This window comes from Ambystoma mexicanum, chromosome 12 (assembly GCF_040938575.1).
Source record: "Ambystoma mexicanum isolate Mex_15411 chromosome 12, UKY_AmexF1_1, whole genome shotgun sequence".
NCBI lineage: Eukaryota > Metazoa > Chordata > Amphibia > Caudata > Ambystomatidae > Ambystoma > Ambystoma mexicanum.
The window spans coordinates 12730890-12748650 of record NC_090936.1 but is presented as its reverse complement, the minus strand read 5'-3'; the positions used below and the strand labels follow the sequence as shown (position 1 = coordinate 12748650).

At 48.8% G+C, this 17761-nt stretch overlaps 1 protein-coding gene across 2 annotated transcripts in view; it reads left to right on the top strand.

The window, feature by feature from the left end:
- The window catches only part of SEMA3E (semaphorin 3E), a 516349-nt gene that overhangs the window by 339194 nt on the left and 159394 nt on the right, over positions 1-17761 (top strand). For both annotated transcript variants that reach the window (XM_069627817.1, XM_069627818.1), the window contains exon 5: positions 8765-8858. In XM_069627817.1, coding sequence (XP_069483918.1) covers positions 8765-8858 — 94 coding nt within the window. The remainder of the gene's footprint in view (positions 1-8764; positions 8859-17761) is intronic.

Below are 17761 nucleotides of genomic sequence, written 5' to 3'. Positions count from 1 at the left end.
AGGTAGGCTCTGTTGGTGACATATAGTTGTATGAGTTGGAGGCGGGCATTCCTAGAGATTGCCTTGTGGTAGTGTGTTATTTTCCCCCATGATTTGTCCTCAAATTCGATCCCCAATTCGCTCTCCCACCTACCCTTGCTTTTCAATACGTCATTTGTCGTGCTCTGCAGGAGAGTTTCGTATATTCTGGAGGTTTCATGGCCTCCTTCAGCAGCGTTTAGCAACAGTTCGATAGCCTCGTTTTCCTGAAACCGATTGGCGGCCTCCGGCCATCTCTCCTTCAGGGCTGTCATTACTGCTCCATATAGCAGGAACTGGCCCGGTGGCAGGCCAGTGGATTCGCAGAGGTCGCCGAAAGCCACAAATTCTTGCTCTTGGATGAGGTCCCCGAGCACTGCTACACCATATGGTTCCCACAGCGTGCGTGTGTCCACGTGACCCCATGAGGATTTCGCCATGACAGCTGCGATGGGGATCTGTGGGGAATACGGGTCCGCTACCCCTATTGCCTTGCAAGCCCTTCTCCAAAGCTGAGTCCCAAGTTTGATCAGGTAAGGGAGGCGTTGCGTGTTTCCCCATCTAACCCAGAGTAGGTCCCTGAGTAGCAGTCTCGGCAGGGCTGGCTGGAGGAGTCTAGTGTCAGCAGTGGTCTCATCTGCCATCCAGTGCATTACGTGCCTTAATTGGCTAGCCAGGAAGTACAGCTCAAAGTTGGGGATTTTTAGTCCCCCCTTCTCGTAAGGCCTCTGAAGAATGTCTAGTGCCACCCTGTGCCTGCCACCCTGCCACAGAAATCCCCTGCAGAGCTTGGACAGATCTCTAAAGAAGGTAGAGGGGATGTTAAAGGGTACATTGGTAAAGCAGTGCAGTAGGCGTGGGAGCGCCACCATCTTGAGGAGACCCGCTCGCCCGGCCATTGAAAGTGGGAGCTTCCCCCAGAACCCCATGGATTTCTCTAGCGCGTCCTTTGCCCTGACCGTATTAAGAATGTGTTCAGTGTTTGGGTGGCGATGGATGGTGATCCCCAGGTATCTAAAGGACGTGGCTTGCCATTGGAGGGCTAGCGGAGGCAGGGAGCCATACTCCTCACTGTGGAGAGCAGCTAGGGGGTAGAGACAGGACTTGTCTTTATTTATCTGTATGCCCGTAAGTGTGTGGAAGCAGTCCAGTGTCTCTAGGATGTAGGGCAGGCGGAGCTCGGGATCATGCAGGTAGAGCAGCATATCATCTGCGTACATAGAAATAAGGTGTGATACCCCATCTAGCTTGATGCCTCCGTCCCCGTACTCCTGGCGGAGGTACGCGGCCACCGGTTCTGCGGCTATGATGTAGAGCATGGGGGACAGGGGGCATCCTTGCCGTGTACCTCTGTGGAGGGGCCATTTACCGGAGTAGGTCCTGTTAGTACGGACCCTGGCAGTGGGGCGAGTGTAAAGCAATTGGGTCCATTTAAGGAAGGCAGGTCCAACCCCCATCTTGGCCATGGTGGCGTACAACCAATCCCATCTGATCGAATCAAAGGCCTTAGTGGCGTCGAGTGATGCCACAGCGTACTTCTGGGGCTTCCCTTCGGTGCCATGTATGATGTGATGCAATCTACGTAAATTTTCGGTGATGGAGCGTCCTGGCACGTATCCCGTCTGGTCTTGGTGGATCAGAAGGGGGAGTGCTCTGCGCAATCTGCTTGCTAATAGTGCCGCGAGTATTTTGCTATCGACATTTAGCATAGAGAGCGGTCTATACGCTCCACACTCCGTCCCATCTTTGCCAGGCTTTAGTATAGGAATTATTATTGCCTCGCTCATAGAATCCGGGAGGGAGCCCCGCTCAAAGGCCTCGTTGTATACCTGTGCGAGCAAGGGGGCGAGGGTCTCCTCATATGTCTTATAAAATTCCCCGGGGAGGCCGTCCATACCCGGCGTTTTACCCGAGGGTAGTGTTCTGATTATAGCCTTCACCTCGTCAGGTGTAATGGGGTCGTCTAGGGCTTCCGTCATCTGTGGATCCAATCTGGGTAACTGTATGCAGTCTAGGGCGTCTTCGATTCCGGTGGCCGACGAAAGGGGGGTCTGGGAGTAGAGGTCGCGATAAAACTCGGAGAAAACCTCATTGATCTCTACCTGTGTGTGCGCAGTGCCGCCATCAGGTTTACGCACGTGACAGATAGGGGCGCTGGGGGTCTCTCTTTTATATAGCCAGGCAAGGAGTTTGCCAGGTTTGTCTCCTAGGGCGTGTGACCTTTCAACGTGCTTAGTGTAACTCAGTTTCCCGAGTGTCTCCCAGTGGGTCAGACAGGCCTGTCGCAGTTGAATCATTTCTCGCAGGCTCTCGGGGGTTACGTCCGCTTTGCTTTCTAGCTCGCCCAGTTTCCCCTCTGCCTCCGCCAGGGAGTTCGCGACAGTTCTCTGGGCTCCCCCCACCGCCATCAGCATGTCCCCTCTCATGACCACCTTATATGCCTCCCACGCGGTACCAATGCTGTCTACGCTACCCAGGTTAACCCGCCAGTATTCATCTGTGCTGTTCTGTATGTGGTCCCGGAAGGCTACATCTAGCAGGGCCTCAGCTCGTAGTCTCCACGTGGGAACCGGGGGTCTAGGCGGGTGCATCTCCCATGTGACCATTAAGGGGGAGTGGTCCGACAGGACCCTAGGCAGGTACTGTGCATCGCTGAAAGTGGCCTGCCACTCGCAACTGACCAACATGTAGTCCAGCCTAGTGTAGACTTTGTGTGGTGGGGAGTAGAAAGAGTACTCACGCTTCTCCGGGCCCAGCTCCCTCCACAGATCGCAGAGCGAGAGTTGAGTCATTAGCTTAAGCAACACTTTGGCTGGGGGGGACGGGCGGGAGTGTTTGGCATCAGATCTGTCCCTGAGCGGGTCGAGGGTGCAATTGTGGTCCCCACCCCAGATCACCGTGGAATTTGCGTGAGGGCCTAGTCTGGTGTATAGGGAATGGAAGAAGGGGGTGGCATCATGGTTTGGGGCATAGGTGCTAACCAGGCACAGCTCCCTCCCCTCCACTGTACCCCGCACCAGGGCCATCCTACCTTCATCATCCGTCTTGGTGTCCGTTATCCTGAAAGGGACGGTCGGGTCTATCCATATCAAAACCCCCCTTGCGTATGAAGAGTAGGAGGATCCAATCAGGGTCCCTCGCCATGTCTTGGCCAGGGCTTTCAGTTTCTCCTCTGTTAAATGTGTTTCCTGGATCATGGCAATCCTGACTTTACAGCGCCTTAAGTATGTGTGTATCCTGCGTTGTTTCACGTAACTGTTCATGCCTCTGACGTTCCACGTCATTATTTTAATCGTTCCGGCCATGAGCATGGTTGGGTCCAATGTTCCCCCACTGTCTCGGGCGGGGGTTTAGTTGGCAATGTATCTGTGATAAGGATGTCCTGGGGTCTCGGCGTTTCCCTTTCAAAGTCCCAACGTGGGTGCAACTCCTCCGCGATTCCCTCCCCCCCAATAAACTTCCCAAACAAAAAACTGGTCTAACGGAGGGAACCCCGTCATGACTGTCCCGTTTCCGCTCCTTAGGACCAAACATGGCCGTCGGGTGCCCTACGGGCGGGTAAACGTACCCTAAAAGAGGAATAGAACTCCAGGGGGTTGAGGGAGCTGGTGCTTCGGTGTTCCGCGTGGTATGATCCGTTCAGTTGCTTGTAGGGCGCGATTCCGTGTCGTTGTGCATCTGTGGAAGAGCTCTTTTCATTATAGTTACGATGGGTGGTTCAGTTCTGCTTACGTCTCTTATCTTCGATGTCTGGCAGTTGTTGCTCGTCCATCCAGTCACGAGCGAGTGCCGGGGTGTCGAACAGGAGGGCCCTGTTGTTGTGTAGCACCTTTAGCCTGGAGGGGTACAGGAGCATGTATTTCACCCCGGCCGCTTTCAATCTAGCCTTAGTGTATATGAACTGGGCCCTGTTCATCTGTACTTGGAACGTGTAATCCGGGTAGATCGCAATCTTGGCCGAGTTCCTCTGGATCGGTCCTCCCGAGCGCGAGAAGGCCAGGATGACCTCGCGGTCTCTGTAATTTAGCACCTTCGCTATCATGGGCCTGGGTGGGGCGCCCGGTGGCGGTTTCTTAGCGAGTGATCTGTGGGCCCTCTCTATGGTGAATCCCTGTGAAAGTTTCCCCGCTCCGATCTCTTGTAGCAGGAGATTTTCTACGTAGTCGGTGGGGTCTGAGCCCTCTATGCCTTCAGGTAGGCCTAGCAGCCGGATGTTATTTCGGCGGGCCCTCCCTTCGGCCTCCTCCGCCCTGTCTTCCAGATTCTTAACTCTCTGCCGTAGGCCGTCTACATCGTGTAGGAGTTGGGCCTTTGCTTCAGTATTTTCTCGTACCTGGGTCTCCAACGTCTCGGTCCTGTCCGCTAGCGCACGGACGTCTTGGCGCAGGAGCCCCAGGTCGATGGCCACGGCATCTATCTTGTTCACTATCGTTGCTTGGAATGAAGCGATGGCCTCCATAAGTTGGGTGTTGCTGGGTTCGGTCGGCGCCGCGGCGGGGCCCGGGTCCTTATTAGCCGTTGTTGCTTCGGGGCACCCAGGGGCTGGGTGGTCGTTGGCCGCATACACATCCAGGGTGGTCTGTCGCTGTTTAGATTTGGCTCCCCTGCCCGTAGATCTGTCCAGGCTGGCCATGTTTACAGGTCCCCGGCGGGAGGGCCGCGCGCCTGTGTTCTTCCCTCGCCTCAGCGGGCGGGCCCGGTTCACTCTCCAGTCCCCGTCGGACCCCACCGCGGGGCCGCTATATATGCCCTCGCAGGGACCGTTTCGAACCCAGCGAGGCCTCCCTCGATCTTCCTCCGGAGCCTCTTCTCTCTCACTTGCGATGGGGGCCCGTCCCCTTCGCGGATCTCTAGGCCAGCGCGGGGCTCCACGGGCTTAGCAGGAGGCGGCCGCCATCTTGGTCTCAGATTACGCCGTTGTTCGCAAGCCGCGTTTGGGTCTTTTAGGGCCGCGATTTCCTTGTATGAGAAGTCCAGGGGCCTCCTGCAGGCTTCCACCACTCCTTCGATGTTTCTGCGGGCTCAAGTGTAGCTTAAGTGTCCCGTAAAGCAGCTTATCGATGTCCTTCGAGCGGAGCTCACCGGAGACACGTCCACTCTACATGGCGGTTAGCCACGCCCCTCGCCAACAATCATATCTACATGTTTACACTTTTTCTGCTTCCAGATTAATTTGATTCTGAATGTGCCGTAAACATCTCCAACTAGTACTTCCCAATTCTAATCGGTAGTCCTGGGCAAAGCAATTTGGATGTAAATCCTACCAACTTTCACACCTTTCATGACATTTTTAAGGTTAGCCCATTGGTCCACAGTTGGCCACCTGTGATGGAGCGTGGGGTGCTGCATTCATAACGCACATTCTCCACAAACGAGCTCTGCTGCCCTGTTGTAGCCTGGCATGACATCACAACACAATGAGGGTTGTTAAACCGTTTTTTCTCTTTTGGGAGCTCAGGAGTTGGTGATAAAAAAAACAAAAAAAAGGCATTTCTTTTGGTCATGTTGGGGTGGTAAGGACGTTTGTGGGTGCAGGTTTGGGAAGGGGGATATAAGGGTGCTTTTATGGGGTGGTGATGAATGGTTTTTCCCCCGAAATGTAACTCATGAATATTGTTTTGAATCAACCCGCAAATGTTAATGGGTCAGTTTAATGGAGGTGCTCCCGGATGTGATGTGTGAGAGAGACACACACAGACACACACCCCGCCCTCTCTCTCTCCGCTTCCCGATACTATTAGGTGACATCAAGTTGATAATACTCATTCACTCCCTACCTTGGCCGACTACATAACTGTGATACAAACCCTCCCAAGGCACCAAAACAACCAGGTTCGACAATGCCTCTGTCCAGCCTGTCCTTTAGCACCACTGGCTCGGTCGTGCTACGGTTCTGCGAGATATATCCCAACCTATAACCAGTATCCTGCCAAGACCTACCCTCTAACCAACCATAAACCACAACCAGGGACCCGGAAAATGGGCTCCCTGATGCACAGTGCTTATGCTAAGATTAATGACCCTCTGACCGTGCAAATCGTAAGTTACTCTGGTCCAATCTGTGAATCTACTTCAGAGTACCGCTACCGCGAAAGATAAGGACGATCACAGCCAGCTCATCCAGATCCAGAAAGTAACCAGGAACACTGGGTTCCTAATATTACACCATACACTCCAGATCCTCACCTCTCCTACCTCTACGCTCACTCTCCACTTTACACCAACGCACAATAGAGCACAGCTACACCCCTCAATCAATTCAGCCAAGCTGCTCACATACCTTTACACCGCCATGAACACCTTAACAACCTGTTGAAACACAGCTATGCCCCATGAAAATAATCGGCCTAGCTACACACACAAACATCCTACACAGGCCTAATGGCACAAGAATGCAGTCTCTGAGACCACCCACCTGACTGCACACATTCGACTGATCTCTCACTACCACCACACATAGTTTTAGGACGCAGCCAGCATCACGCAAATCACACTGGCTGCACACATACTCAGTGCACCCAAGCGCTGTATTCTACTCTACTCTCTCGACTGACCTGGACTACAGTCCCCAAGGGCATTCAACCCACAAGCGCTTTGAGATCATACCAATGATATAAATGGCGCTATATAAATGCCAAGTAACATAACATAGCCAGGCTGTCCCTCGAATCAACAAGAGTTTTCATGTGTTAACATAACTTCAGTCCCCTCTGCCAGGCACAGCTCCCCTCTGCCAGGCACAGCTCCCCTCTGCCAGGCACAGCTGACAGCTCCCCTCTGCCAGGCACAGCTCCCCTCTGCCAGGCACAGCTCCCCTCTGCCAGGCACAGCTCCCCTTTGCCAGGCACAGCTCCCCTCTGCCGCGGACAATGTACAGTGGGTGTATTATCTTGAAAGCTCTGCCATTTTTTGCTTTCTTTTTCAGAAGCCACCTATGTGGAAACACAGGTTATTGGCCGGGGATGAAGCTGACCTCCTTTTCAAGCAGCCATGCACACGAAGGCCATTGGAATAAGAGTTCTCTGTTCTTATTATGAAGGTTGCAATGGGTTATATAGAGAGAGAGTTTGAAAATGAGGAATGAGTGACGGGTGTAGAATCGCCAGGAAAACGGACAGTGCCCTTTTCTCTACTGTAGAAGTCTACACCACTTCGAGGTTAATACAATGTGTTCCTAAACTTATTTACATATGTGTACAGTTGTTAGCACATCTAAGCAGGCTTACTGTATCACGAACAATCAGAATAGTTTGTGGTCAGTAACTGACAACAGTGACTGCATTCTGAGCGGTCAGATGTAGCCCACGTTGTCAATCAGCCGCTGTTTCCATCACTCAAATCAAAATGTTTTCCAGCGTGGCTCTTTTTTCCACTGATTGTCCTGTTGACCTTTCTCCAACCGCTGGATTGCAAGCCTCCATAACCCTCGCCGCTTTTCACATCCAGACCCGTTGACAAACACTGAAAAGAGTTCTTTTGTGTCTCTTTACATAGGATAGCGGCCATCTTGGCTTGGGAAATCTACAATCTTTCACCCTCTTTCTTCTCCAATGGTGCACGAAGAGGAAGAGTAAAAATTCAAACCTGAGTGGGGGTAGGCCTACAGAACTCTGGAGCGGTCACGCTTGCTAATGATAGGACCTTTCCATAACTCATAGCCCTCAGCTTTGCCAGAGGCAATAACTTGAGGGGAAACTTAAGCAACAAACCAGACCCATCCCTCTGTCTGTGAGGTTTCATTTCAGGGAATTTCTCATGAAATGATATGTGCCCCCAACACAATGGGGCACAGAGTCACCAGAAGGGACAGGAAATTACATGAAAAAGAACTGAAGCTTTTCCAAAGTGTTTTTTAATGTTTTTTTTTTTAATCTCCTGCATTGAGGGACATATGGTAGATAATGATTGGATGATTGTCAAGAAAATGCGATCTGGTTCCATTCTGACGTCTTTGCGAGTGATGCTGGGATGACTATGAAACTTGAATTACACATTATTTGAAAGCTTATTCCGATTTTGTGCAGAGACCCTTTTGAGACAGACACCGGGATGCGTGCCAAGGTCCTTTAAACTAATTCTTGTCGTTCAAAAGCATTTAGGAAAGGTACGTTTCTACATGGCGTGTGTATTTCTTAAAAGCAAACACGCGTTTCACCAAATAGCTGTGCTTTTCCAAGGCTAGCTAATTGATTTAGACATCATTTTTTTTTTTGATCCGCTGTGCAGTACCTTGGTTACCGTGGCCACCGCCATGATGCGTAGACTCTGGAGCATATGTATGCGTCTATCTGCAATATCAAAGGGTGTCTAAGAGCAAAACACACTTTACTGTATGATAAATGTCTTTTTATGTCCCTTAGGAATAAGGGAAACCAAAAAGAAATCGTCCTAGGTAATTGGCGGATTTAGAACTTTGAATGATATGGAAAATAGCGAAAGCTTTAATATCGCAATAGGGTTTGGTTTGTATTCAATATCAAATTCAAGGTCAACAGAGCCCTCACTGGGGCCTCTCTTCTCTAATTATGACCCCCCAGAGAGGCAGCAGTGATTGGACGGACAGCTTTTCATAATCTCGTTTCCAGATGTTCTTCTGTCATACTTGGAGTAGGATGAGCAAGACCTGTCACTGTACACAGTACACAAACTGACAGACACCAGTTGCACCACATAAACAAGCAAGAAGCGCCATTTTGAATAATGTATCCCTTATGTTATAAATGTTTTTTTTCTTCTTTTTTTGAAGGAGAAAATCTTTCAACTTGAAGCTCACAAGATGGAGAGAGGGCGAGGAAGATGTCCCTTTGACCGCAGCTCCTCATTCGTCTCAAGTTTTATTGGTAACTATTTTCTTGCAATATGATGTGGATCTCTATTCTAGTGTCTTGGGGACCCTCGTCACTTTGCTAGCGCCTGCCCCGACTCTCTCCCACTCTTAGCTTTTCATCCTTTCTCATAGTCGCTCCTGGCCGAGGTGGGGCTGTGTTTACCTTCAGGATAATCCCAAGAATGTGACGCCTCACACGAGTGCCTCCTACACAGAGAGTAGGATGTCGCTTCGAGGAACATTTCACAATCGACACGTGTAGGCCTTCCCAGTGACACTGGGCTCTCAGGAGTCACGGGCAAGGACATCACCTCTTGTGCAGTGAAAGGAGACGGGCAACTCACATCTCACTATCTGAATATGCATTTCAACATGTTATGACGAAATACATTGCTGTGAACAGAATCCACATGTATGATGCTTGACACTATTATGGTGTAGCGTCAAGAGTCAGACCAGCCCCTCCACTGTAAGATTTGGTCAACTTATTTGACAAACGCTGGCCGCTCTTCTTCAGAAACTTCTTACTAAAACACGGAAATAAATAATCAACAAACATTAAAATTGGTTAATCAGAGAACGATGATCACTTCATTAGGTTCCTGGTTCAAACATGTACTGCTGGTATCTCTTGGTTTACATGTCTTGCCAGTGGCCTATGTTAGACTAGGATGTTACGTATGTGTCTGTATAAACATGTTGACCACAGGCTTGATTACATGGAACCACACTTAACTCACTCTCAAACAGGTCAGCTATCTGGACAACTTTGATCACAAAGACATCCTGTTAAAGCATTAATGAGACTGCAAGCAAATATTCTGTGCACTGAGCAGAGGAAAGATGCGACAGAAATAAGAACATTGTCACAGTGCAGTCTTGCCAAAGAGGCAACAGTCGGCCATTTTGTTCATCAATTTGATGTCTCTGGCTCTTAACACTCATGCAGCAATGGCCACCATGGAAAGGGATAAGGGACTACGTGCAGTTTCCTTCTCCCCACTCCATGGCTGCCATCTTGTTTTGTCATGTTTTTCCAAGTTGAGAAACAGCAAACACGCCATTTCTCAACATGAAAAAAAAACGGCAGTTAGTATCCAGGTGTGATGTGCTGGGATACAAATGGCAATAGACAGCTCTTGGCAGGTGCATTTCCGGGGCAGGTAATGCCCAAGGCTATATTAAAAGCCCCTATTGTCTGGTTTTATTGCTGAAGTATGGGATCAGAGCCATGGGCACTCTAGAGATGGAGCCTCTGGTGCAGGCGGGGGAGAGACAGAGGGGGCAGACATAGCCAAGGGGTCATAGTTTGAGCTTCTGCCAACTGGTGAGGATGACAGAAGCATTCTCTTCATCTTTGACCCCAATTATTGCCTGTGGTAATGTGGCACTAGGCAGTCAGCTCATGTACTGCCAGATGGGGAACCTCGGCCTATTACCGGTATCCCGAGGAAGAGGGGAGATCTGGCATCGGGCACATCACGTGGCAGAGGCTCCTGTCCAGCTCCGCTGGCAGTGCGGGCCACATTCTCATACAGCACTACACCAGGCAACTGGTGGCATCAACCCCTGGTGTGACCAATTATTTCGGGTCGTAGGTTGTCAGTGGGGTTGGGAGGTATCAGCACTCGGATTTAGTCCGGTCTTCAGTGGATCTATTTGGGAGGTGCACGGGGTGGGGGGGCATCCATATGATGGTTATACATCCCATGGGATATCAAAGGATCCCAGCGGCCATGGTCCCCCTTCTAGAATGTGCCAAAGAGGAGCCGTTACTCCCTTTCGCTGCTGGACAGGAAATGATCCTGAGCTGGGAAGCGATTGCTCCTCTCAGTTTCCTCCCAGCTTTGTGGAGAGAATTCCTGTTAACACTGGTGGGAAGACAGTTCTACTGGAGAGGTGGAGACTATCGGCCCCATTACGAGTTTGGAGGTAGCCATGCCGTTTTTAGCGGCATGGCTACCCTCAAACTCTGGTCTGGGTCCTGCAAAAGAGGACTTACCGGGCCATTCTGACCTTGGAGGGCCCCGTAATTCCCTTTCTCAGGCCCTGGTGCGCCCCCATTCCCATTTGAGCCCCTATAGGGCTCAATGGGAATGGGGAGGATGCTAACAACGGGCCCGTTTTAGCATCCTGTACTGCTAGCGGGTCCCGCTCTGCACGTCTGTTCTGGCCAGGCGTCCAGAGCAGGACCCGCTGCAGACCTCGTAATGTGACGGCCCGGAATGAACGGAGCTGGTCCCTTACGGGTACCATTCATTCCGCGGCCACCAGCCTCATAATGAGGCCCTAAGTCTTTGCTACCACTGTCACCTTCATAGGAGAATTTGTACTGAAGTTTTGCAAGGTGTTTCCCGGGCTCCATTCAAATGCTCTGTTCTTGGCTATGGATAAGCATTGTTTTTCTCTCTTCTGTCGCTGTGTAATAAACCATCCTACTGACGTCACACTCCGATTTCCAAACACTTTGCTCTGTCGTTGCCTGGCTCCTCCTTCTTTGTTTGTAAAGCACATGCTCACGCTTCTGTCTTCCTCTGCTTCTTCGACGCCAAGTGCTGGCCCACTCCTGACTTCCTCAAAGTGTTGAGGAGTGTGTAGAAGCATCCAGTATTACATGTCCATGCTTTGCAAGACCTGTCCAAGCTTACACGAGGGATCTTCTCTGAAATTTCAGTGGGTGGATGTTCGCTGTATACAGAGAGAAGAAATGCCTATGTTGACTTCATTCATACATTCAAGATTTAATAGCTGACAAATATGCCTGGCAAGAGTAGGAGCAACAGAGTGTGAACATAATCTAAATCCAGCAGCGCGTGCCTTCCGAGTGCCCCTTTGCTGAAGTATGCAGATGCAGTATTAGGTCTGATTTAAGAGGGCAAGTATGTGGCTATGTGTGGGATTAAATAGTGCAACCGGAGCTAGGCATTATCAGTGCACTTGTTGTGTCCTAGTGGGCATTGATGGTGAGGCACTCGGTAATAAAGACCAGGTATGTCGTATTGGACATATACAAAACGAAAAGGTGATGGCTCGAAGGTTTTGAATAAATCATAACCACGGGCACAGCTTTGGGCAACCCTCCAGACCATCGTTTTTCAGCTTGCCAAGCCATTCCAGAAGGGGAAAAAACATATGCAAACCAGGATTGGTCCTACCCCAAAAGGGGAAATCCAGTCCAAACCTCTAGGTCGCATCCCTTCTGCACGAGACCACAAACATCCCCATCACCTCTTTGTTTTTGTATTGGACATATGTACAGTTGCTGTAGTGTTCCAGTTCCTTTTTAGTATTTACGTTAAGAGACTGCCCACTCGCCATCCTCTTGCACTCCATCTCAGACTCCCAACTGACAGTCACAACTCTCACAGGCAAACACTGCTCAACATTCCCCTCAGCCGTCAATCACTCCAGCACATGGTCTAACGGTCAGTCCTAGACCCTAGATTCATAAATGTTCTCTCGAACAGCAGTGTTCCCGAAATCTTTTACCAGTAAACCTGTAAGCACAACTTTGCATTGACCAAAACAATTCTGAAATGTTCTTAGTTGTAACCTACCTTTAAGGCCACAACATACACGTTCATCACAACAACACAATGGCCTTGAAACAACCTTTAGTAATTTGATCCTAACCTGCACTCCTTAAAGTTAACATTTCTGGCATGTCCTGCTGGGGGGCATCATGGATACACACACTGTACTGTTGCCTCACAACCTAAGAAATACACACATTTCCCAAAAGCAAATTACATTCGACTTGTCTCTAACACATATAGATGTTACTTTAACGTCCCCATGGCGACTTACTTATTTAACTAAACTTCTGACAGTTTGTCAAATGCTGGTGTGGCCAAAACCAGCATTTCAACACTAAAATAAAGATGACGGTACTTTTTGGTAGAATTTAAAATCAACTTCACTTTGCATGTAAACTCCTCCTTCCTTCTGCGTGTGCATCTGCCTTCATTCTCCTTACAGAGGTCAAGGGAATGGATCCACTCCTTCCAGGAAACCATTTCAAAGGTCCAGTTCCTTTTCTCGTTTCTCGCGCATTCGAAGGAACTGAAGAAAGTGTCTCTTCTGGTCGTCTGGAGATCAATGATGCTCTTCAGTGACGTGTGCACTGGTGCGCCATTGTTGGGAATATGAAGCCGTTGGAGGCACACAAAACATCCAGTGACATCATCATTCGACATTGGGCAGTGCGGCCTTGGTGCTCCAGCACACAACCGAGGACCTTATCCACCTCATGACACTCCTGCAGCACCAAACCTCTCATTACTTCCTTACAAGATGTAGTTGTTTGGAGAGCCTATACTAGAGTGGCTGCGTTTACCTCAGAGAAGCAAGTCTTAAGGGTCCCCGAAGAGCAGGGTCTTGAGTGTGTTCCTGGACTTAATGAGGACAGGAGTGGTCCTAATTGCAACCGGAATGGTGTTCCAGTTGGCTGAGGCACTGCAAGAGAAGGCCAGTTTCTGGAGTGCCAGCTTAGTATCAAGCGTCGGATCGTGTGGTGCCATAGGAGCACTTTCCGTCTGAGCCCACGAGTGAAAGCGTTGAGATCCTGAAATCGAAGAACAGGGTGATTGTGATCTGAAATTCAGTATTGTATTGAGGAATGAAAAGGCAACAGGACTGTGATCATGGACGCTCCCAAGAAAGTTATCAACATGATCATGATGGATACAACTGTCCGTTCTATGCCCATGGATACGCTCTAAACTTGAACACCGGGACACTTCATTATTTTTCTAGTACACATTTCAGGCACATCACAATAAGACAACTATCTGCATCACGGACACATTGTCCTCTCGAGGTCCAAACCACTCTAGCTCTTCTGGAAAACCACTATGTAAATATCTTTAATTTAGATCCACTGTGTTCTAATGTTTGAGGTGTGAATAGTGTACAAAACATAACATCTATTTGCTCTTTTGGGGAATGGAATTTAGGACACTTGACCTAGACAAACTCCACATCACCGCTATAAAGGACTTAGGATGTCTGCAGGAAATGGCCTCAAGCACACACCTTCATCACAATGTGTGGGCAGAGTTCAATAGATAGCAGTCTGGTTAAACGTGCAACAGTCCTGGCACAGGAACTGCTAGATGGACATGTTAGAGATTTGTTGGTGTTACTATAATATACTATCAATGCAAACATGGTGATGGGTCAGAAAAGCCACATGGACAGATTCTATTGGGAACATGGTTTGCACCATTGTTGCTTCTTCCAACCCTGTGAAATGAGACATCAAGAAGACATCAGGAGCCAGGTCACAGAAGCATTGCACCGGTGCACAAGCAAAGTTGCACCATATTAGCACTACTTTTAAAAACAAAGGAACCTATTACAAAACCTTTGCTGCCTGACAAGAGCAGTTTGGCATGGGATAAGCACTAGGGCAAACATTACCATATTACAAACAAGTTACATTTTGAATGCATGTTTGCGCCAGGCCAAAGTTTGCCCTAGTGCTTATACCAATCCGTTTGAGCACTAGGGCAAACTTTGCCCTGGTGCAAAACGGCATTGAAAATGTATATTTTTTGCACAAGGGCCATTTTTTTCTTGGTGCTTATAACATGACAAACTGCACTTGTCACGGTGCAACAATGTTTGTGTATTAAAAAATAGGATACACTTTGCCCTAGTGCTAATACCGTGCAAACTTTGCACCAGTGCAAAGTTTCTGTAATCTGGCCCCAGATGTTTAATGTTACCTGACCTTATTGTGAGCCTTTAACTGGCGTAGTGCCTTGTGCATGTTTGCACTTATTGGCACTAGTTCCTTTTCTGCCGTTCTATACTTTCTTGTGAGCATGGATTTCTGTTGAACCCGGGGAAAACGCATGCATTTCCAGTGAGGGCTGTTAATTCTCGCATGTGATTAATACATGTTTTATCCTCTCAATGTTTGAATGCATATTTGCAATAAGCCCTCTCTAGGCATGCTGATTAATTTAAAGTAGCAGGATAAATCAGCTGCTTTTAATGTGGGGCCTTATGGCCAAAGATAAGGTTTGCCGGTATGCTTTCTAATAAAATTATGAATTAAGAAGGTAAAGTGCTGATTAGCACTAGTACAAATCACCGTATCTCTTCCAAGTTATTACAACTTCAAAGAGCCTATGGAGCGCTTAATTTCAGTAAAGCGTGTACATATCGGAACTGGGATGGTTCGCCGTCCATAAAAGGCGATTACTCCCTTGAAAAGTTAATTCAGTATAAATCACATTCAAGTGTGTCATGTATATGATATTGCAGTTAAGAGAACCCATGTACTACGCCCACCCCTTGCCCCCACACAAGCACTAAATCAGGCGCACTTTAAAATAGGGCAGATTAAACAGCGGGGAAGTGTTTAATCTCTACTTCAAAGCAAACGCGCACATTACACGATCATTGCAGGAGAAATTGACTTCTTTCATTAGTGCTCAGAAGCTTTTTTTTATGAGCCGCGTTTTTGAGCCCTGCTTGCATGTGTGATTTGGGCCCTCGTGCCACTCATAATTGTGTGTATTTTGGACTCTTCCCAACAGCCTTTGGTATCCTTCCCACACGGCTGTGCTGCTCTCTTTTCATCTCAGAGCAAATGCAGACGAGGCACCTGTGGCTGCCCCCCTCATCCTCTCATTGCCAGCAATGAAGAGCACAGCGCTCCAAGCAGGTGTTGCGCTTTAATGCACGACGTCCGGCGCTGTGAGATAATTCCGCTTTATAAAGACCGCACATCAAAAAGACCGATTTATTTCATGTATTGAAAAGTGCCTTTAAAAGTGGAAATAGCAAACTACTGGGGGGATTCCCCTCCCCCTCAATCGCCTCCAGGAAGCCGTACACCTGGCAGACCCCACCCCATAACACAAACATGGCCGCATACACACTCACGTTTGCCAACGCCCCCTGGACCTCCCTTCCATATGCCACAGACATTCCTCCTCCCCCCACACAGGCACACGCCCACTCCTCCGCTGAGACACCAAAAACGCTCACCTTGTGCAGCGGCATCTCTTCTCTTCTGGCCGGGCTGCACCCGTCAGCCCCTGCACGCACTCATGTGTGTCGGATGGGCTGACAATAAATCAATAATTTCTCCCTATATCGATAATTTGGTTAAAAAATAATTACAATTAAAGTGAAAAAAAACCTCGACCCCACTAGAGGGTGTGCTCTGAACTCCTCCGCTGACTCCATGCAATGGAAGCAGCTCCACTCAGACTAAACAAAGGGGGCTGTAACCAAAAATCGCTTGCCAGCTTTTTCTATCTGTGACAGTTTCCGTGTGGCTTTCAATATGTGCTTGTAGAGGAGGCGCCAAGAACCCCTACTCCAACTGCCGGCCTTTATTATCTGTCTGTTGGAAACCAGAGTATGAAAACTACACGGAGCAGTTTAACAGACAAAGAAAAGAGTATGGACTCTCTGCAGTACCAGTGAAAGTGCCAGTACCTAAGAATATCTGGGAGGCAAGGCACCCATTGATAAAACCAGACCTGCATACAAGAAACTATGATGGCCATTTGAATGAGATTCCTGAAGAAGCAAAGCAGATACATGGCAAAGATGAATGGTGACGTCACACAGAATCGAGCCGACGTCTGTAGCAGAGATGCAAAGACCAGAGAATGCAGACATTCTATAAGGCATCAAGAAAGCACCAAGGATAAGTGACATCTTGGGATCAAGATGAAGAGGCTTATGCCAAAGAAACAGATGAACAGATGCAAAAGAAACGCAAGCTGACTAAGTAATCTTGAGGCTGGCTTTATAGTGAATAGATTGAGGCAAGCGCCAATATATATATATATATATATATATATATATATATATATATATATATATTCAGTGAAAAAACTTTGTTAAAGGGACGTTATGGTAAAGTTGCGCTACTAAAAACCTATGAAATTCAGTGAAAAAACGTTGTCAAAGGAACGTTATGGTTCCAAGTGATGTCATTAATGACATTTGTGATGTCATCTTTGATGTCCTGGGTGTTAGTCTTAGCAGTGCACGGTGGTGGCGCGAGTTATGGTTGCTTAGCTTACCATAACTGGCGAATTTCAAAGGTTTTTCGGTTTTACTTGGAACCATAACGTTCCTTTGACAAAGTTTTTTCACTGAATTTCATAGGTTTTTAGTAGCGCAACTTAACCATACCGTCCCTTTAACAAAGTTTTTTCATTGAATTTCATAGGTTTTTATTAGTGCAACTTAACCATAACGTCCCTGTAACATTTTTTTTTAACTAAATTTTAAAGGTTTTTATAAGTAAAACGTGACCATAACATCCTTTTCAATAGATGAAGACCACTAACATCTTATGTCCTCAAAGTGGGAATTCCGGGTAGTAAAAAAAACAAAAAGATTTTCCTTCCTACGCCGGGACGCCTGCGGCGTCTCGGTGTAGGAAGGAAAATCTTTTACCAAGATGGCCACCGTGGAAAGGGAAGGCGGGGTGTATAAAGAACACAACGGCGCATGAGCGGGGTTGGGGGGGCACAGGGGAGACACATGGGCATGAGTGGGGGGTGAGAGGGAACGGGGCATGAGCAGGGAGTGTCGGGGAAAAGGAAGGAAACACAGGGCATGAGCGGTGGTGGGGGGAACACGAGAGAGACACGGGGCATGAGCAGCGGGTGGGGAGGAACATGAGGGAGACAAGGGATGTGAGCAGGGGGTGGGGAGGAACACGAGGGAGACACAGGGCATGAGCCGGGGAGGTACATGGCACATACGGGACATGAGCGGGGGTGGGGAGGAAAGGAGAGAGACAAGGGGCATGAGTAGGGGGTGGGGGGAACACGAGGGAGACACGGGGCATGAGCGGGGGTGGGGGGAACACGAGGGAGACACGGGGCATGAGGGGGGTGGGGGGCAACAGGAGACAGACACGGGGCATGAGCAGGG